Source organism: Sminthopsis crassicaudata, chromosome 2 (genome assembly GCF_048593235.1).
Source record: "Sminthopsis crassicaudata isolate SCR6 chromosome 2, ASM4859323v1, whole genome shotgun sequence".
Classification (NCBI taxonomy): Eukaryota; Metazoa; Chordata; class Mammalia; order Dasyuromorphia; family Dasyuridae; genus Sminthopsis; species Sminthopsis crassicaudata.
Window position 1 is genome coordinate 451,368,879 of NC_133618.1, and position 22,459 is coordinate 451,391,337.

The window sequence follows — 22,459 nt, forward strand, 5'->3', positions numbered from 1 at the left end:
TACTTTGAGCTCTAGGCTTAGAAGTTGTATTACTGGGTTAAAGGGTAAGCACAGTTCAGTAACTTTTTGGGCAGAGTTCCAAACTGTAGTCCAGAATGACTGGAGCAATTCATAGCTTCACCAACAGTATATCAATGCTTCACTCTTATTTTTAAGTACAGAATCCTGATGCTTTTCACGAATTATCTTTGCTGAACCATTTGTTTCTACTCTCTGATTGAGAGTGAATTCTGTTACTTGGCAGCAGCTTCATTGTCAATTTGGGATTATGCTTTACTTTTGAATTGGGGCAACCACTGGCAGAGGGAGAAATCATTGGCCAAATACAGACCTTAAAGGGAAAAAGAGGGGAAAAGGACAGTGGGAGGCGGGCCAGTGGCAGGAATCCCTTTCTCTGGCAACCCTCCAAAGTATCTGTGCTTTTTCTGAAATCACACACTGCTCTCCTTTTTACATTGCCCTACATGTAAAGACGCTGGGTAAATACTTGTTGATTTAAGAACAGATCAAGAGAAGATATAAACTCTTCAGGAAGTGTAGGGTAATTTAAATCACCCCCACCGTACACATGGTAAATTGAGGCCTTGAGAGAGGCCTGGCCCCAGAAAGTTGTTGGCTGAGCCAACATTCAAATTTGGGTTCTCTAAGACTCTGGCCAAATATGGGTCAGACTCAGAGTCAAAGAAGCTTTGATGTAAGGGTATATCCCACAATATGGTCTCAGTTTCCTCATCTTTCAAATAGTGATAATCATACACACTCTATGTCACAGTGTCAAATGTGAGGGGGAAATTGAGGAGAAAAGACTCCAGGATGACATAATCATAGCCTTGGAGTATTTGAAAGAAGCCACCTGAAAATAGAACCAATGGAAGGTTGGGAGGGAGAGTTTTGCTTAACATAAGGGAAAGTTTGCTAACTAAACTGAAATCATTTGCTGGTAGCAAGTTCCTCATCACAGTAGTTCTTGAAGCAGAGACTGGTTGACCACTTATCAGGGAGCTTGCAGGAAGGATTCCTACCTCCAGGTGTAATGGGGTATTTCCTATGGCTATGAGAGATGGGACCTGGATTGTGGGGGTTAGGGACAAGGGCTTTGGAAGCCCGCAGCCTACACTGACCAAATCTCTATCCCTTTCTCTCCTCCAGTCCCCGCCGTATAGCTCTGGGAGTTATGACTCCATCAAAACAGAGGTCAGCGGTTGCCCTGAGGACCTGACTGTGGGCCGGGCTCCCACAGCTGATGATGATGATGATGACCACGATGACCATGAGGACAATGATAAGATGAATGATTCGGAGGGGATGGACCCTGAGCGTCTCAAGGCCTTCAATGTAAGCTCAGGCTTTGGTCCTTGCTTTCGTGTCTCTTCCACTCTGACCTGGACCCTAGGTCTCACCCTGCTCATGCTAGCCCCAGTTCCTCTCCTACCTCTCCCTCTTCCCTTGCATCCAACTCTCCTTGTCACCCCTTCAAAACCTTCAGCTCTCCCATTCTCCCTCCTCTCCCACCAGATGTTCGTGCGTCTTTTTGTTGATGAGAATTTGGACCGTATGGTGCCCATCTCCAAGCAACCCAAGGAGAAGATACAGGCCATCATAGAGTCCTGCAGTCGCCAGTTCCCTGAGTTTCAGGAACGAGCCCGCAAACGCATCCGCACTTACCTCAAATCCTGCCGTCGTATGAAGAAGAATGGCATGGAAATGGTAAGACCCCCTATCTTCATCTCCCTCCCCATCCTCCCTTTTTAATTGTTTGTTTCTAACCCTAAATAACTTTGCCTTCTTCCTTCCCCTTCTGACTTTCTGATCTTTTCTTTGAGAGAGGCACTATGCTTTAACACTCCCATTTCTTAGAGCACTTCTGGGTTCCCAAAGCACTTTCCTGACAACCTCGCTCTGAAATCACTAAGGCAGGGCTTCTTACCCTGTTTCTTTTCTTTTCTTTTTTCTTTTTTTTTTTTTGTCCTAGACCCCATTCACAATCTGGTAAAGCCACAAGACTCCTTTTCACATTATGTTTTTAAATGCATAAAGTCAAATATGCAAGATTACAGTGGGAGTCAGTTATGTCCAAAGAGTTATGAATATGTGTTTAAAGCAAAACGAGCACACAAAATGAAGTTCATGGACCTCAGATTAAGATTAATGCAAGACTAGAAGTATTATTTTCACCTATATATGAAGAAACTGCTAAATGTATCTTGGTAAGGTTTGGTACAGTGGGCACAGTGCTGGCTTGGGAGTTAGGGACCTGGCTTCAAATGCCACCTATTTGGGTTGTTACCTCTGTGACTTTCACCTGCCTTGCTCTCACTTTGCTTTTCTATGAAATATGGCCTCTGAGGGGCTTGTAGCTCTAGATTTATAATCTAGTGATGTTAATTGGCTTGTCTGAGTATAACACAATAAAACAACTAGCAAATATTTAAACCGAATTTTCCAGATGTTGAGATTAGCACCCCACCAATACAGGCTGTTCTCACAGATAGAAATGGGCTGACAGCAAGGAGATTTGGGTTCTAAGCTTGCTCTTTCATTGGCTAGCTATGGGAGTTGGGCATATCCCCTTCTCTCTGAGCCTCAGTTTACTCCTTGCATCCATTTTATAGGGTGTTGTGACTTAAGTGCTTTGTAAATTATAAAAGACTATTAGTTCTATTTATGTTTGTCTTTTCCCTTTCTTGTGCCTCTCATACCTTCCAGTAAATGTAAATTCTTGCATTGCCCTCCTTCAGTCCCTTTTCTTTCTCCAGATCTTCAGAAGCCTTTCCTAAGCTATCTCTTCATTTCCCCACAAAGATGGGGGAGTAATGCTCCTTACAATACTTTCTCTTTCTGACCCTACTCCTCCTTGCTCCTGACATCCCCTAGTTGCCCTCAGATATAGCCAAGAGATTTCATCACAGAGCTCTGGATCTGGTGTCAGGACATCCGAGTTCAAACCCCATCTATAACTACAGGTCTGCCTTTACAGATTTAAATCACTTCATTTCTGTGAGCCTCAGTTTCTTCATCTGTGTTGAAAAAAACCTAAGTTTAGGTTTAGACTAGACATTTCCCAAGGTCCTTGCCAAAATAAACATCCTTTAGTCAAATTTCTAAGAGCACTTCTATCGCTGACATCCTGTTAGGCTGGGAGCATCCTAAACTGCCTTCTTTTCCCTAGACCAGACCCACTCCTCCCCACCTGACCTCAGCCATGGCTGAAAATATCCTGGCAGCTGCGTGCGAGAGTGAAACAAGAAAAGCAGCCAAGAGGATGAGACTGGAGATCTACCAGACATCCCAGGTATGAAGTTGGGCTTATTGGACCCCCGTGGGTGAGCAGCAGGAGGCACTCATTGGGCCATTTGAAATTAGCAGGAGAAAGGTGATGAGGGATGAAGAAGCGAGAATAGGCAACCAAGGGGTGGAAAGAGGCAAAAAAGTATCAGAATGTGAACCAGGCCGGAGCACATTGCCAGGAATGAGCCATTTAGGAGCTAGAAGGATGATTGCAGGAGCCACTTCAGATGCTGGAGGCTGGAGCATCACAGCCGATTTAGTTTCTAGAGTATGAAAAGAAAAGTAGCCACCGCAGCAGCTCCTGACATTCTGAGCAGGGCACTGGTGCCCTGTGAAGAGGAAAGAGACCATAGTGGAGGACATATTAATTCAGTGATCATAAGAACTCCCATTTTGCAGTACATCAACAGCTTACAAATACTTCCCTTGCGCCACTCTTAGGAGATCAGTGGTGAAGTTAGTCTTATCTTCATCTTACAGATGGGGGGTTTGTGAAGATGTTTTATAGGAGCAAGAGATTGTGAAAGAGAAATGTCCTGTGTGAGGCCATTAAGGGCACTTTGCTCCTTTTCTTCTCTGAATCTGATGAAACTATTTGGTCCCCTTGCATAGGATGAGCCCATCGCTCTTGACAAGCAGCATTCCAGGGACTCTGCAGCCATCACCCACTCGACCTACTCACTGCCAGCTTCCTCATATGCCCAGGATCCTGTCTACATCAATGGCAGCCTGAACTACAGCTATCGCAGCTATGGGGCTTTGGGTAGCAGTCTGCAGCCCCCAACTTCCCTCCAGACAGGAAATCACAGTAACGGTGAGAATCTGTTCTTACAGCATAGGCTCATAGACTGCCAGAATTGAAAGAAACTCTAGAGATCATTTAGCTTAAACATTTTATTTTACAGATGGGAAAACCGAGACCCAGGGAGGACAAGTGACTTGTCTAGTAGAATGAGCAGAGATGGCATTAAATCAATTCAACCAACATTTATTTTATTTTATTTTACTTTTCCAGTTTTATTTCATTTTTCCAAATACATGCAAAGATAGTTTTCAACATTCATCTTTGCAAAACCTTGTGTTCCAAATTTTTCTCCCTCCTTCCTTCATCCCTTCAACAGTAGATGATCTAATATAGGTTAAACATGTGCAATTCTTCTAAACATATTTCCATATTCATCATGCTGTGCAAATAAAAAAAACAGATCAAAGGGGGGGGAAATGCAAGAAAGAAAAAATAAATAAATGAACAAAAAAGGTGAAAATACTATGCTTCGATCCACTCAACCAACATTTATTAATCATCTCCTATGCATCAGGCACTGTTAGGGATATAACATCTCCTTTAGATAGATAGTTAAGTAGTTTTTAGCATTTCCATCTTCTAGAATGAACCCCATTTTACAAAAAGACAAATGCCTTTGCTCAAGGTGGCCGGGCCAGTAAGGGCAGAATCACAGTCTCGCCCCAAGGCCAGTGTTCTTTCTACAATTCCATCCATGGCTCAGCAATCCAGCATGGCTGCATGGCCTCATCTCAGTTTATAACACTATGTGGTTTCTTCTTCTCCCTCTTGTGTTATTCCTGGGAAATGAGAGCTCCTTACCTCCTCCTCTGCTCCAGGATCATGCTTTTAGCATTTCATTGGAAGCTCCCATCCATCACCTGAAGCGGAGGCCTTGGGAATGACAGGTAGAAACGGTGTTAGGAGACCTGAGTTACAATTGTGCTATCCCATGTATTATCTGCATGACCTTGACTAAGTAATTTGCCCTTTCATGGGCTTATTTTTCTCATGGGCAAATGACAGAAATGGGCTAGAAATGTGAGTTGTACTGTTATACCTATTTCAGAGATAGGGCAAAATAAGGTCCATAGCGGGAAAGGGAGCTGTACCTTCTCTCCCCAGGCCAGAAGTCAGAATACACGTGTTGGAATCCGGTTTCTCTGCCCCCAACTCTTTGTGTCATAAGTAAATAACTCTTCTGTTCTGGGTCTTTGTTTTTCCTCTATAAAATGAGGGAGTTGGAATGGGTCTCTGAGGTCCTTTCCAGATCCACTATTCTTGGGTTTCCTAAATCCTTCCCTCTCCCTTCTTCTGAAAATCTTCTGTTCCCAGAAGCATCCCCAGAATTAAACAGTTCTGTGTAATATATATGCTCCTGGATCCAAGATGAGGGAATACAAAAACTGGAAGAAATTCAGGGAAGGACAAGAGGGCAAGACCCCATCATCTCTCCTCTGTCTGGCTTGCTGGGAGTGCCCAGTGCTAGGCTCTTAGCCACTGGTTGAAGCAGGTAGGACAAGCCATTGTGAAATGTCATCATCTAGGCTGGTTCTCCACCTCGGTGGTGAACATCAGTCAGGAGCTTCTCGGGTGCAAAGGGAAAAGTCATCCTCCTCCGATGCCTTGGCTGGGTGCAGGTGGCTCTCTGAGGCTGGACCAGCTGAGCTCAGGGAGGCTCATTACTGGATGGATCAATGGGGCAGTCTCCATCATAGAGAGTCTGTAGCTTGGAGCTGGGTCAGTGGAGGGAGCTCTGTGCAAGTGAATTTAGGTTCTTGAATGGTTACAGAAATAATTGTAACTCCTGGGGAAGACACAGACTTCTACCTGGAAGCCTCTTGGACCAGCAAGATAATAAGGACATAGACAATAGTAAGTTCTCTGATGGAGAAATACATGGCAGAAGTGCAATGCATCCCCAGAGAATGGTGGGAATGAATCTGAGACTGGAGAACTTCCTTGAATTTTTTAACAGGTGTACCTACTTTAGGGCAGTGGGGAGCTTACTTTAGGACTGGAGGATCTCCTCTCCCATTTTTTAATATCAGGAAACCTCCAGGAGAGGGTCAGGGAGCAGGACTCTGGAAGGTCCTGCACAGTTGCTGTGGTTCTTATTTCCAGCCTTCTCTTTGGCCCAGTAGTCCCCTAATTCCTGTACCACTCTCTTGATTCACTGCAGGGGGATCAGGCCTAATTGATCACCTCAACTCTCCTTCCTCCACACTCAATTTGGACATTTATAGTTGTTTCCACTGTACAAGGCATTATATGCCACAGTCAAGACACAAAGAAAAATGTCTTCCTCAGAGGGGTCCAAAAGGAGGAAGGTTGTTACCTAATCTGCTCCAACCCAAGGGAGCTAACTGCCAATGAGCACAGCCACTGGGGGGAATTTAAATAGGATCCCAGGGCCGCTCTGCCCTGTCCCAAGTGATCCATTCCCATTCCTGGATTTCTGTCAGGTGCTGCTAAGTCCTATTCTGAGCATAAATCATGTGATTCAGAGCAGGAAGGGCCCTGAAACTGAACATTAAAATGGATTGTCAAACCTTAAAAGGTCTTTAGAGACTAGTCTAAGGGTTTTTAATCTGGGACCCATGAAACTTATTTCTTTAATATTTTAATAATTACAGATCCACATAATTGGTTTCCTTTATAATCTGATTCACATTTAAAAACATGATTCTGAGAAGAGCCGAGCCTCATGGACTTTACCAGCTGGTCAGATGGGTCTAGAACACACAAAAGTTTTAAGAATTCTTGATTTAACTTATTTTTTACAGATAAGAGAAGTTTTGTGACAGCTTGGGTCAAACAAAATCCATTGCTCTCCTACTACACCCCAGCTAACCTCAACATATACCTGCTTATCATGGCATATGATGTCACCCATTAGTGACAAAAAAACTGAATCTGGTTTTAGAGAGACCCCAGAAGAATTAGATGAACTAGAAAGAAATAAAAGCCCTAAGAAATTACCTCTTCCCTGCCTATCCATGAAGCTAAGAGATAAGTCTGAGCTCCTGTAGGTACCCTTTGGAATTGATTTATCTTTTCTCTCATGCTACAGGATAGAAAGTGGTCTGGACTGGGGGGCCCAAGGTCTGAGTCCTGCCTCCACCACTGATTCACCATGTAATTCACCATGCCTTTCTGAGCCTCAATTTCCCCATTTGTAAAATAAGGGAAACCCCTGCCTAGTCTAGTTCCTTTCTATTGCTGATAATCTCATTGCCTTGTTTACCCCATTCCCTTAGTCATTGAACCAAAAAGGGCATTGGACTAAAGGACATAAATACCCTCTGATTTCCATCCAGTGACTATCTTAATTTTCTTTTGAACAGGCTCCCCTCACCCCGGTCACAGCTTAAGGCATGACTGGATCACATTGCAGACTCAGATCCAATTTCCTTATCCCTGCTTACCCCTGTGTCTCCTTGCATCTTTCCTTAGGAAATATAGGTTAGGGAATACTGCCACTTGTATAGCTTCCTTCAGACATAGTTCCTTGGGACAGTGTTGGTTTAAAGAAGCTCTTCCCTAGTGGTTGACAGCTCCAGGGCTCTAGCACTTTCTTTTGATTCATGCTTTGAAATCATAGAACATGAAGGTGGAGGTAGCCATCACTCTGTTTTCTTATTCTTGCACTCAAACATTAGCCTTTTTCAAATGTGGAAGCCATGATTCTCTTCACAACACAGATTGCCTCCCTGTCATCTTTCATGAGTTTTGATGGACCATAAAATCCATCCCTCCACATTTGTCCAGTCTGTTCTTTGGAATCCATCATCAACCAGATCCATAATTTAATACTTCCTACTTTGATAGATTCAGTTTCAGATTTACATGTTATCTTCCTATAAAAATGGGAGAGGAGATCCTCCAGGCCTGAAGCAAACTCCCCACTACCATAGAATCAGAAAGATTCATCTTCCTAAATCCAAATTAAAGGCTTAGATTCCAATGACATCTTTCCCAGATCCTAAGATTATCTTTATTTCCCTATTGAGACATGGGAGGGAGGTTCCTGGTAGCCCTCCTTAAAGTTTATAAAGCACTTTTCCTTGCAAGCAGCCTGTAAGAGAGGAAATGCATTTATGCTCATCATCATCCCTGTTTCACAGAAAAAGAGGCTTTTTCCTTATTGTCTTTGGCCACATATTAAAGAGGCAGACCAGAACTAGTTCTTCCATGATCCCAATTGTCTCCAATTGCTTTTTTTTTTAACTTTTTAATTTTTTTTCAATTGCTTTTTTTAAAAAATTCTTTCTGATATGGTTTTCATTATTCAAACTGTTATTATAGCAATACCCCATCTTTCTTTTGAGTTAATAACAATGTCATAGAATAATGGGGAACGAACATAATTCCTTGAAAACAGGTGGAAAGAACTGAGTGAGGAGCCTGGATCCTTATCCTGACTGATAATTTAGGCAATGTCATTTCTCATCTCTGGGTCTCGCATTCCTTTGTAGAATGAAAGCAATGGATCAGCAGATCTCTTAGCTCTCTTCCAGCTCCAACATTTTGTGATACTCACATTTTCCCTTTGGAGAATAGAATAGTGTTTGGATGGTACCATAGAGGTATTCTTGTTAGATTCCTTTATTTTGTGGAAGATCAGAGAATAGAAGTAAGTTTTCTAAGAGGACATAAGTTGAAGGAAAAGATGGGAATCTTCTGTCTTTCTTCAAATGTGCTCTCAGGGACATCTCTTGTCCCTGATTTACAATTTAGTGGGAAAGGATAAAGGAATGGGTTTGAGGGCAGACCTATATAATTGTATATGGGTAACTCAAAGCACCTCCTTCCTTTTGCATCTCATTTTATACTTCATTTTTTAAAAATGAAGCCATTCATGTCAAGCTTCCACTTGTCTTCCCTCCTCTTTATCTCTCCTTGCCTTGTTGCCATCCCCCAATGTCTCCTCCTGCACGCTAATTTAGATGAGGAGATGGTCCTGCCTTTTCCGTGAGCCCTTGGTACTGTCCCCTCACATCTTTCCAGGAAATTACTCTCCCTTAACATTCCTTCTCCAATCTTTAGTCTCACTATAATTTCATTCCCCGTTGTTTACAAACACCCTACATTTCTTGTATCCTTAAAACAAAAACAAAAACAAAAAACCGTCTTTAGATGCTGTCTTTCTGTATCTTTCTTCCCCTTTCCACCTAAACTCCTTCTTTGTCTGCTAAGCCTCTGCAGTGTGGCCCCTCTCTTCATCATGCTACAAAACTGCTCTCTCCAAAGTTCTCAATGACCTCTTAATGGCCAAATCTGATCTTTAGATATCCTTAATTTCTCAGCAGCCTTTGACACTACCCATCCCTTCACTCCACCTTTCTCGGAGAGAAATTCTCTCGATGGCCGCTAGGTGGTGCCATAGTGCAGAGTGCTGCGCCTCTTCCCAGCTCATCTTCCTGAATCAAATCCAGCCTCAGACACTCGCTTTGTTTGAGTTATCCCAGATAAGTCACTTCAGTTTATTTGCCTCAGTTTCCTCATCTGTAAAATGAGCTGGAGAAGGAAATGGCAAACCACGCCAGTATCTCTGCTGAGAAAACCCATATGGGGTCTCAAAGAATCAGACATGACTGAACAGCAATCGAACAATAACTTTTCTTGGCTTTTATTCTGTCTGACCTTACTTCCATCTCTTTTGCTGAATTTCCCAAAGCTCTATTCTAGATCTTCCCCCCCCATCTTATTTAATGTTTAACTCTGTACATGATTCCCTTGATTTAGCCCTAATCTTTTTCCTGATTTTCTCATCTTCAATTGCCTTTTGAACATTTTAAAATGAATGTGTTCTGTCAGCATCTCAAACTCACCATGTCCAGAACAGAACTCATCATCTTTTCCTTCAAGCCTTCTTCTCTTATGTACTTTCCCATTACGATCAAGGGCAGTGCTGTCCTTCCAGTCACAGAGATTTACAAACCTCAACTCTTTATTCTCATACCACATTGTCGGTCAGTTGCCAAAATCCTCTTCCTTTCTACATAGTTTTTGTCTTTTCTCCACACACTCAGCCACTACTCAGATTCTCAAATTCTCTCTGAAATCTGTCAGTCTCCCCTCCTCTCTCCCTCCTTCCTTCTCTCCCCTCTCTCTCTGTCTCCCTCTTCCTCTTTGTCCCTCGCTCTCACCAATCCATCAGCTACATTACTATTGAAGTGATTTTCTAAGGCATCAGTTTATGTGATCTTCTTGCCCACTCACTCTTAATCATTAACACCAATGGCTCCCTTTTATTCCTAGGAGCCTTTTAAAATTCTTCACAATATGGCACTTTCTTATCATTACAGTTTTCCTACACTTTATTCCCCATAGAGCAACTCTAGCCATATTTTCCTACTTGCTGTTCTTCCCATGTGATGTTTCATGTCCCATCTCAGTACCTTTATCCTGGCTGAACTTAGTGCCTGAAATATCTTATCTTTAGCTCTACCTCTTAAGTCCCCGTACCCCTTAAGTTTCAAGATTTAGCTCAATCTCTATCTTTTCCAGGGTGCTTTTTCTGGTTCCCAAACTCCTCTCGAATGCTACCTTATATTTACTTTGTGTCTTGTATGTACCTATTTTTGTATATGTCTCTCATTAGAGTTTAAGCTCCATGAGGGGATTTGGTTTGGCTATTGAGACCAATGGCTTAGAGTTATTGACTTCTGTTTGGAGAAAATACTTCTAAATTAAAGGCTTTTAACCTAGATCTACAAATTCAGAAGTTGTTGGTCTATGGAAAGATTCTAGATTGTTTGGGAACTTGAATGGGAATAAAATTGCTTATTTATATGTACTGGTCTCTATTTGAAATTTAATATTTCCTTTGATTATTTAAAAATTATTCTGGAGGCAGCTAGGTGGTGAAGTGGATAGAGCACCAGCCCTGATGTCAGGATGACCTCGGTTCAGATCTGGCCTCAGATACTTAACACTTCCTAGGTGTGTGACCCTGGACAAGTCTCTTAACCCCAAATGCCTCAGGAAAAAAAAATTCTGTGTAGGGGACGGTAGGCTTTATTAATCTTCCAAAAGGGGTCCATCACTCACACACACACACACACACACACACACACACACACACACACACACACACACACACTCCCTCTTCTAGATGGAACAATGGTTCTTCTTTCCATTGTGTACATCAGAACTGCCTTCCACTCTGCTGCTGCAGTTTAGAGATTTGCCTTTCAATATGGAAGTCTGGTTTTAACTCAAACCCAGCCAGCTCTCTAGCTTAGAGCCTACTTAAAACTCTCAATTACACTCAATGAGAGAGAAAGGGAGAAAAGCCAACATTCATTTTGTTCTTCCCACAACCCTGCTTTATGGCTCAGCTTAGAAAGGTGAAATGTCCTTATTCAAAGAGTTTGGATGTAATGCAGGCTAGGACTTTTACCCCAAGAATGCCTCTCACCAGTTATTTCTCCAAGAAGAAATGAGAAGAGATTCACTTTTAGGATCTAACTTGCTCTTTTTGAAGAGAGGTATATTGATTTTTTTTTCTTTTCTAGAATGTGCTGAATTATCCATCATTTTTTCAAAGAACACTGGAATTAGTAGACTTGGGTCTGACTATTCTCTCTGAGTCTTTCTATCCTTGTCTGCAAAATGGGAACATTCCCAAGCCTACTTAGGTCAGGGTTGTTGTGAGGATGAAATTGGATAATGTAAATAACAGTTCTTATAAACTTTAAAGTACTATGACAATGTAAACTATTACTATTACTATATATTCTAATTGATTAAAGTAGGATTTATTCATTTGGATCTTCTGTTATTTCCTCACTCATGGTTTTTATGAGTTCTCTCCTCTGGTTTTCTGGCTGTGAATTCTTTTCAGAGGTTATCATCCTCCTCACTTATTTTCTTACTAAAATTGTGAGGTTTTCTAAACCTTTCCTCTTGTGTCATACAGGCATTAGAGAAGCCCTACTCTCTCTCACCTTTGCCCTCATTCATTCACTCATTTCTTAAACATTTGTTGAATGCAAGGACTTGGGTTATAGAGAATCTGAAAAGGATAGAGAAATGACATCAATGTAAATTGTAAATGTAAAACAAAATGTTCTAAATAGACTAGACTTTAAGGAGAAGATTTCAAAGTGTTTCAGAAGGGAAAAAAAGAGCAGCAGGATCCCATTGGCAGAGACCCCAGGGGAACAGGAGGCTCTCACTCCATATATCTCATTTGTTCATTACTACCTTCACAATAGCTCTCACCTACGTCCTTTTCTATTCACTCTCAGCCATTACTCTGGTACAGACTCCTTCATCCCTTCACTACTGGACTATTGCAATAGCCTTTTTATAAAGGACCCCTTATTTAGATTTTTCCAATTAAAAAGCCTTTATTTTCTTTCTCTCCCACCCCCCCCAACTGAAAAAAACTCCACAAAACCCTTGTAAAATCTGCATAGTAACCAAAATGCCATATCCAATGCATCTTTCATTTTGCTTCTTGAGTCTATTACCTGTCAGGATACGGGAGCTTCAACATTGGATTTCTGGAATTGTGCTTGAGCATTGCATCAATTTTTCTTCTGGTTCTACTCGCTTCATTGTACATAAGTTTATATAAGTCTTCCCAGGTTTCTCTGAAACTCTTTTCTTCTTTTGGTGTGATTCTTGTCCTTTAGTCATTTCAGTAACTGACTCTTTCTGACCCACTTTGGGCTTTCTTGGCTAAGATAAAATAGTGGTTCGCCATTTCATTCTCTGGCCTAATTTGTGGATGAGGAAATTGAGACAAACAGGGGTAAGTGACTTGCCAAAAGTCGTATATAAATACATATATATATTTATATTTATATAAAGTCTCAGACCGAATTCCTGACTTCTATGCACTGTGACTTCTATTAAAGTAATATATCATAATTTGTTCAGCCATTCCCCAATTAACAAATGGATGAATGCTCCCTTAGTTTCCAGTTCTTTGCTTCCATAAAAAGACATGCTTAAAATTGTGTCCTACACATAGGACTTTTTCCTCTCTGGGTTGTAGGCCAAACTGTAGTATAGCTACATACCTTGGTAACTTTGTGAAGCAGAGTTTCGAACTGCTTTCTGGAATTGCTGACCAGTTCAGAGCTAAGGTTCTGATAGAAGTTTGTGAGTAGTCTTCCTCTCCCCAACTGTTCATTCAATTCACCATTTGTAAAACCAATTTTACTTTTGTAAATTGGGATTCTGGCTATTAGAATCGTCCTTCGGAAGTCTTTTAGAAGGACTCCCGCTGACTACTTCTCCACCCCTTGCATTCTTCTGCTAGAGAGAAAGTACAAGTAGGACGATACCTTGAGATGCCTTAGATAAGCTTTTATCTCCCATCTATATATTCTGCTTCTTTCGGATGTATGAAGAATGAAGCTTCAACTACCCTCAAGGAATCATTTAGATTCCTCTATAAAGGTGCTTTCCCCTAGCTTGGAATGTGACATGATAACCAACATCCAAGCCAGTCAGTCTACTCCATAAAGATGTAAAAGTTATCTCAGTTATTTCCCTCTCATCCCCAAATCTGACCTCTGATTCCTCTAGGCAAGCATCCCCTGAAAATAAGATGTGAGCGGAGCTTTCTCTAACATTAGCCTAACAGGTCAGCACCATGCCCTTAGATAAGGAACTAATCTTACTCATGTCATTTCTCAGCATTCAGTGGCTAACTGTGATATGCCCTGTTGTCAGGCTGTTAGACCATTTCTATTGAAAAAAAAACAAAAAACAAAAACAAAAACAAACCTCAGAATCCCATCAAGTCCAACCTGTACCTGAACAAGAATTCATTTGATAGTCATCATACCTATCAAATTGTTTTGCAATAACAGGAGACTTGCTACTTAATCTGGGCTGGCTTTAGGGATCCTTTTTTCCATTGAGGTGAAATCTGTTTTTGTGAATTCTGTATCCTAGCTCTGTCCCTTCTAGCCATGAAGAACAATGTTAATTCCTCATGCTTTATCTTCCCTAAATCTTCTTCAGCAGAGACCTTGCCAGTTCCTTGTTTGGTCTGGTTTCCAGTGATCTCATCCAACTCATAACCTTCTTTTGGACATGTTCCAGTTAGTTTCCTATTCTGTTCTCTCCCTAAGCCCCCCATCCTCATTGCCTTCCCCAAAAAGAGAAGTGTATGCAATCTAAAAAAATTCTTTCGAGGACTTTTTGTGTTTTACTCTCTCCCTCAAAAAATTCTATCCCTGCTCTAAGTCTCCCAAGTATTAGGGGAGTTTAAATTAATAATTCACATTTCCTTAAGTTTTGCCAGTTTCTTTATACCCTTCCATGATGCAAATAATACAAATTGTGTCAGCTCCACTTTACAGAGGCAGAAACTGATGCTCAGAAAAGCTTTGTTTATGATGCTAGTGACTCCAAATCTTGTGGTCTTTCTACTTTATAAGTACCAAATACTATCATTTTATAGCCAAAATAAGTTACTCAAAACATAGTTCTATATTTTTAAGCTGAAGAATAATATAAGGCAATAAAACTAGCATATACCTAAATCCTCCTGCTTTCCACTAGAAACTCCAGAACTCTTACAGCTTAATAGCAATTCAACATCCTATGAAGACATCAAAAAAAAAGTCATTTCCTAGGGTCATTGTTACTCAAAAACACTGGTCACTCAGAAGATCACTTACGAAATCAATAAATATTTCTTAAGCATCTTTTGTATGACCAAAAAGAGATCTAAAATTTAGGGAAGAAGATCCAGTCTCTATTCTCATGGAATGTACAGTCTTATAGAGAGATTATTTAACTGACATCATGAGATTACAGAATTCATTCTCCCTGTAAAACCACAACCAAAAGGTCTTGGATGAGACAGATTTTGGTTCATTTCTTAAGAATCCATGCAATGGAGCAGCTAGGTAGTGCAGTGGATAAAGCACCAGCCCTGAAGTCAGGAGGACCCGAGTTCAAATCTGGCCTTAGACACTTAATACTTTCTACCTGTATGACCCTGGGCAAGTCACTTGACCCCAATTTTCTCAGCAAAAAAAAATCCATGCAATTCAACCCCATGGGAGAGAACTTAGACTTCTTTGAACTTAAAAAGCCCTCTCCAGATTTAAACAATGAATAAGAGTTTTGAGGAAAAGCTTCCTAACCAGTAGTTTCTGAATCTCTTTCTTTGTCACCATAATAACAATTCAATAAGGATTGCTTTACTGGTGAGGGGATAAATGAAGTATCTAAGCAAGAATTAAACTCAGGGGCTTCTGGACTCTAAGCCCAGAACTTAACTACTATACCACCCAGCTGCTTCAAAGACTACATGATTAGGTTTTGAGGGGACAAGTGTATAGTGGTAGCATTAGCCTGGCTTCAGAGTCAGAAAGCCTGTGTGTGTCCCAGCTCATCAGCTTCCTATTTGTGCAACTATTGGCAAGTTGCTTCTTCTCCCTGGGTTTCATTTTCATCATCTGAAAAAGGAGCGGGTGAAGGGGAACCCTACTTACTTACACTACATCCCTCAGAAATTTATGATGAAAGCACAAGAGCTGAGGGCCACAACAAATTTTGTGTAGAGAGTCAGAAATAACACAGTCAAGTTTCATCTTGCCCTTGCCATCCTCAGTGGACCTCACTGGGTAACATTTGTAACATGGGGGAGGAGAGGCTGGCTTATGCTTATTATGCTTAGCACAGGTTTAGGGCATTTAAATCTGCCCCGTCCGGACATCCGCTTTCTCTCTACTATTTCACCTGGAGGCTGCAATTCCTCTGTCCTTCAGAGAGTGCCAGTTCTGGTCACTGTCCACTTCCTTTGTTCTGGTGAGAGTCCCAGACTTGGATCAAGCAGTGACTTTATACACACAGGTCATTTCATATCCAAGTGTCATCTTCACTGATAATATCTGAGTAATAATATTTGAATTCTCTACCTCTTCTTTTCTATGATGAGACAAGAGTTTTGTTGGTCAAGTTCTTTCGACTTGTGCCCCGTCCCCTATTCTAGGAGCATTGTTCCATTGGTATCCCCCATATGGGGGACCATTGTTACCCTAGGTCTGAACAGTTGCATCCACAAACATTTGGCAGGAAGTGGGGTCAGGGGAATGGTGCAGAGGTCAGTAAATTGTTCTGCTTGTTGGATGTCTTTCCCAACAACTCAAATACAACATTCAGAATTAGAGTTTGAATTCTGAGGTGCCATTTTCCACCTGCATGATATCAGGCAAGTTAGCTTCGCTATACCTCAGTTACCTCATCTATAAAATGACATGTAAGGTCCCATCAACTTCAGTTTCCAGCACTCCATGTATTTTTTCACATCTCATTTTCTCTGATGGGGGCAGACCAGCTTAAGACTTTCAGTATTAGACTTGAGAAGAATCTTAGTTAGTCCAGCTGCCTCATTTTGTAGGACACAGGGAAATAACGCACAGACTTTCCATCTTGCCTTTGGCAGCCTCTCCCTGGGCACGTGTTGATCTAATTCTGAACGCCCCTGTTCAGAACTGATCTCCTCCAGGATGTTCTCACCACCTACCATGATCATTGTTTTTGCCCTAATTCTACCTTGTTTGCTGCAGTCAGGGAGCCTCATTATCACTAATGTAAGGATTACAGTTCCACCAATATGCAAGGGATGTGATTGGAACCCAGGTCTCCAAGGACTAAATCCAGGACTCTTTCTGTGAATTGGTGATCCACAAAAGGTTGATCCCAGGGCTAAGCAGGACCATAGGCGGGTACCCTCCACCCCATAAAGCCTGGGCTGGGGGCACCAAGCACTGGCGTGCAGACAGACCGGCATCGGCCCCTTTTTAATTCTGGCTTGTCCTGTCCCCCAGGTCCTACAGATCTCAGCATGAAAGGCGGGGCTGCCTCCACCACCACCACCACCACCACTACCACCACCACCACCTCCTCCTCCTCCTCCTCTTCCAGCAACAGCACCAGCCGGGGCATGGCCACTGCCCAGCTCAGCCCCACGGAGATCAGCGCAGTGCGGCAGCTCATCGCTGGCTACCGAGAGTCTGCCGCCTTTCTCCTGAGGTCTGCGGACGAACTGGAAAACCTCATATTGCAGCAAAACTGACGCCCCAGCGCCCGGAGAGCTCCTGTGTCACATGACAATTTCCACCCTAGAGAAAGGGGCTGCCCCAGCTGAGGACCTGGTGTCCTCTTTCCCCTCTAGCTGGTACATTTTATTTAAAGAAAAAAAAATGGGTGGAACCTAAAAGAGCTGTTTCTACACACACTCCAAGCACCTGGGACTTTGGGCACAAGGACACTTTTTATTTGTTTTGAATCTCACCACACAGGTGCACTTACCTGCTTGGAAGAAGCCAAACGGGCAGCTTTGGAGGGGGTTTGAACTTTCTTGACAGGGAGCTTGGGAGCTGTGGCCGTATTTAGAGTAACCTTCGTGGACCCTGACGTTAGAATCCCATCCCCAGATAATTACCTTTCAAGTCTTAGGTGAGCAGAATTGCATATTTATTGAGAAAAAACAAAATGGACCCTCTTCCTCCTCCTCTACCCTTAGTAATTTATTTTTCTGAAAATGGATTCTTTTGTGTTTGTACAGATTGCTAGTTTGTGTCTGTCTGATCAGAAGGAATTTATTCCTACGAACTAACATTCCATATCACTACAGTGATGAGGGGTGGGCAGCAGGGCGGAGAGGCAGAACAAGGCCGGCTTCTCCCAGGGCAGGCCTCGTGGCCCAGGGCAGAGGTTCCTTATGACCTGGACCTGGAGCTTGCAGCCCACCTCCCCCGCAGTCAGCCGCCAGGAGACTGAACTGCACACACTAGCTGTCGTGTTTAGACTCAGATATGCTCTCAATCAGACCCCACTGCTGCTACAGGAACACAGTCTCCTCCAGTCAGTAACCTCAGCATGGGCAGCGCCAAGTGGAAGGACCTCACACACATTTAACATCCTGCAGACAAACCCAACTCCATCCCAGACCCACTGCCGTGGCAGTCCCAGTTCTGCAAACCCCCTCACACGGTCACCATCTGTCTTCTACCTCACACTCCAGCGTGGGCTTTTCCCAGAACAGACATGCCCTGAGCCTGCTCAGAATGGCTGTTCCCCAACTTTCCCCCGCCCCCAGTAACTTGACTATGAAGTGAATCCAAATTGGGTATCTGAGAAATGATGGGCAGTGAGCTTCCCCCGAGTCCAAACCAGCAAATGCCAGACACCGGAGCTCCAGCCCCTCTAACGGCGGAGGCCTTACACAGCTAGCTGCCGGCTCCTTTACAGACCTCCCCTCTCACCGTGCTCCTTGGTGAGTGAAGACAGACCTTTCCCTGGGGATATGGAAAGGGAAATAACTCAAGGCCGCTCCTCACAAGGAGAGCGCTTTAGGCATATGAGGAGAAAGCCATGCTCCTCTAGACAAGGTACCCGGCAGCTACGTTCCTCTCCCTCTGCCCAGCTGACCGGCAGATGGTAAAAGGCTAAGGGGAGCAGATGCCACAGAATCTCCTGGGACTGGCTTCCCTTGGGTGTGAATGGTCCTGGAAGAAACCCAGAGTCCCTAGAGTGTGAAGGAAAAAAAGCTGGCCTGGTTTCTTCCCTTCCTATAGGCACTTCCTTTTGCTCAGTGCAATACCTACCAGTGCTGCTAAAGCCAGGGACTTAGCTTAGACCTCAGAGGGCCCCGTTAAGGCCCCTCAATGCAACATGTGCAGTAGCCATAAGTGCAGCAAACGCTGCCTAATGACCTGTGAGACTTCTAGCTCCTTTATCTCAGCGATGGCCACCCTCACCCAGCTGAAGCAGACCGGAACCTGAGGTGACTGGCTGAGTGGAGCAGACAGTTCCCAGCAAACCACCTTGGCTATCGTTAACAAGACCCCTCTCTCTCAAACCAGCTCCTCTCTAGCCTTGGTCACTCTCCCTCTTATAGCATTCAAGATGGTGGCAGGCTTCCCTCAGGAAGGGAGGGAGGAAACTAGATCAGACTATTCCTCCTTCCAGGCACAAACCCATGACCTGGCTCCAGCCAGGAAGGCCCCTGGTTGAGTGGCAAAGGGCAAGGGGCAACCAAAAGATGAGGAAGCCACAACTCTGCCTTTCAACCCCGCCCCCCACCAAAGGTGGTCCGGTCTTATCTTTTGCATATACTGTTCCCAGGGACAGTAGGGCTCCCACACGCCATTTTAATCACACCAGTTCTGTCAAAACAAGCCTTCTCCTTGACTGATTTTTGGGCAGCCTAGGTCTCATCAGGGTTGAAACAGCCAAGACAGATCCACATCACAGCACATACTTCAGTGCCCAGAGCCTCTCCCCTTAGACTTCCCACACCATGCACCATTCCGATTACAGTAGCCCCTAATGCCCCTCCCTCACCCTCGCCCCAACACACACACTCAGCATTTGAATTTGTGTAAATATTTATTTTTGTGTGTGAACAATACTACAAAGTAACCAACAGACCTTTTGCAAAATGTTACCCCAAGCAATTTGTGAAAGTCTTAATGTTTAAAAAAAAAAAATGGCTGAGACAATCGCCGCCTTAGAATTCTTGTTATCAATTGCTTACGTTTCATCTACTTGAGGCAGCAACCAGGCTAATCCCAGAGCTATCAGTCTCTTGACACACTGACATAAGACACCGGGAGAGGTTCCCCTCCCAAGGGACTGTATAAAGAGCAGCATTTGCTACAATTTGAAGTTGGATTTTTCTGAGTTCAAGCCGTCTTAACAGATCACTTTCGGCCCTGCCTTAGTATTGTGGTAAGAGTGTAGGTTTAATGTAAAACACGCCACTGGGAGAAGACGGGACTCTCAGGTGTAGCTGAAGGACAATAGATTCCCCATCATGTTAACATCATCTCATTGGTTTAACCTGCACCTGGTGGGTCAGTTAGTTTTGAAACCCTAATGATGAATGGCAGAATCTGGAGCAGGTTATTAAGTGGAAACAGGACCCCATTTTCTAGTATAGTCACAGAAGTCTGGGTTCTTGGTTTGCCTTTTTTTTCCTCACTTAAAGATGCAGCTTCTCTCTCCTCTCCCCCACTCCCCACTCCATACTCCTCACTGTCTCCCAAGTACCAGCATGCTTGTTCTGGCTATAGGTTTGAAGAACATGTTCATGTCTGCCCTGGCCTCCATTCCAACTGCAGCTGTGCTCCCTAAGGCTGCTTCAAAAGCCAGGTCCCAACTGTCCTAAATTCTTGTTGAAGGGCCTAAGGGCTAAACTCCATTTTGGATTCTAAGAGAAAAAGGAAAGAATGGAAGCAGAACACACTCAACAAGAAATGCTTGGGATAGGGTTTAGAAGATTAGGGAAGGCAAGCATTAATGAAAGGGACTTGAGACTCTGTAGATCAAACCCATGGGAGAAACCCATGATTGTGTTTAGCCCATCTGAAATTCATCTTTTCCTTCATACCTTGTATACGTGGATTATTCAATTCCTGAGGACAGTGTTGTAATGAGGGGGAAAATGTTCAGAGGATTTCCAAACAGGTGAGACCCTGTCTATCCCCAGTCCAAAGGGCCACTCACCATTCCAGGGGTGGCTGGCGGATTAACTACCAGTCCATTTTCAAAATGCTGCTTTGAACTCAGAGGGTTAATATACTTTTAATTTGTAATTTTTTGTAAAACTTTTTACAAGGTAGTGTAGTATCTCACCAGAATACCAGTTTCAATCCGTCCATGGTCTGATTTTTATATAATTTAGTGGTGCTTTAGAAATTTTTGGTTTTTGTTGGTTCCGAGCTCAAGAGCTCAATTCTTTGCCTGTATCTACCTAAGACCAATGTGAACCTTTGTCTTTTGGCTCCTAATTTTGGACTCAGTGAAAGTGTACTGTTTACATGTACAGATCCCCCCATCCCTGTGTGGTCTGCAAGACTCGCTGTTGAGGAGGAAGATGCGCCTCACTCAACTCATCTGCTTAGCAAAGCCACAAATCTCTCTTCTCTTTTACTATGTTTCCACCTAAGAGAGAAAAAAGAAACAATTTTTTAACCTCACCACAACAGATCTAGGATTTGCTACAACATACTTCTGCAACTAGCAAATCCTTTCCTTTTTGCATGGATGGCCCCACAGTCCTTTGTCTTGTGATTGGTCTAGCAGTGATAGTCAAAGTAAGGGCACCACTGGATTTCTTCAGTTGGTAAGCGGCATAGATGGAGAATTGTCATCACCTAACTGGATCCAATTCTCCTCATGATAACAGTTCAGAAAAGCAGAATTATTCTAGCCTTTGGGTCCAAATGGCTATCAAGGGACAAGCCCAGTAGGCCCTCTGGCACAACTGCAGGTTATTAGGAAAGTATCAATCTGACACTTTCAAATGTGTCTTCAGTACTCACCTAGGACACTTAGGGACCCAGGAGGGAATAACCACCTTTTGGGAGAGGTTCAGACAGCAAGCACTTAAGACAATGGAAGGACTCCAACTTCTAAAGGTGACACTTTAATGCTTAATCAATTATATCACCTCTAAATTATATTTTTACAGAGATGCACCTATGCAACTTAATGTGGCTTTTTTAAGCAGGTGAGGACTTCCTCCTCAATGCTCTCTATAAAAATTATTTGTGTTCTATATAGTGGGTTTTTTCCAGTAAATGTGGCTTAATATTTTAATTCTTAGAATGTGTGTCTATTCTATGTGATGCAACTGAATTCTGTTTTGTTTGTGGAATGATTAGCACAGGCCAACGCCCTCCCCCCTCACTTAACAAAAGACCAATGAGCTGTTAATCAAGCTGTTCTCTCCATGGTATTACTTGCTAAATGCACTGATTTCATAAGTACGTGGAATCCTTTTTCTTTGGAATCTGTATATCATATATAAGACTGAATCTACTTAATAAACACACTGTATAACAAATGTACTGCTAAGTTCTCTGCCTCTGATGGCCAAAGTGAACATCCATCTCTTTTTAAGCAAGCTTTCAGTACCCAAGGAAAACTACGAGTGCAACCTCAGCCTGCAGCACAAGTAAGCAATAAATGAATCTCAGAGCTAGAAGGAACTTGAGATCCTCGAGTCCAGTAAACAAAATAGCAATCAGTCTACAACATCCCTATCATCTAGTTTCTACATAAAGATCTCAAAAGACAGTTTACAGCCTCCTCAAGCAGCCCATTCCTCCATTTGACAAGTTTTGAGTGCTTTCTTAGGATGAGCTAAAAGCAACTCTCTGGAACAGTCCCCAAATAGGCGTAGGACAAGTTCTATTTTCTCTCATAAACAAGGATGCTTCAAATATGCAAAGACTGCACTAAATTCTCACCTCTCAATTCCTGTAGGTTAAACATTCTCAATTCCTTCACCTGATTCATTTATAACACAGTCACAATCTTCATCCCATCTTGATTCCTCATTGCCCCAGTCCACTTCAGGTTGCCAATGACTTTTCTAAAATGTACATGATT

The 22,459-nt window shown here is 42.9% G+C and overlaps 1 protein-coding gene across 4 annotated transcripts in view; it reads left to right on the forward strand.

The window, feature by feature from the left end:
• The window catches only part of NOL4L (nucleolar protein 4 like), a 199,764-nt gene extending 177,853 nt beyond the window's left edge, over positions 1-21,911 (forward strand). For 3 of the 4 annotated variants that reach the window (XM_074292756.1, XM_074292759.1, XM_074292758.1), the window contains 5 exons: positions 1,150-1,335; positions 1,516-1,707; positions 3,170-3,292; positions 3,901-4,102; positions 16,885-21,911. In XM_074292756.1, coding sequence (XP_074148857.1) covers positions 1,150-1,335; positions 1,516-1,707; positions 3,170-3,292; positions 3,901-4,102; positions 16,885-17,132 — 951 coding nt within the window. In that variant the 3' untranslated portion in view covers positions 17,133-21,911. Of the gene's footprint in view, positions 1-1,149; positions 1,336-1,515; positions 1,708-3,169; positions 3,293-3,900; positions 4,103-4,193; positions 4,274-16,884 lie in introns of those variants that run through there. The other variant, XM_074292757.1, reaches the window with a different exon arrangement.
• Positions 21,912-22,459: the final 548 nt, after the last annotated feature.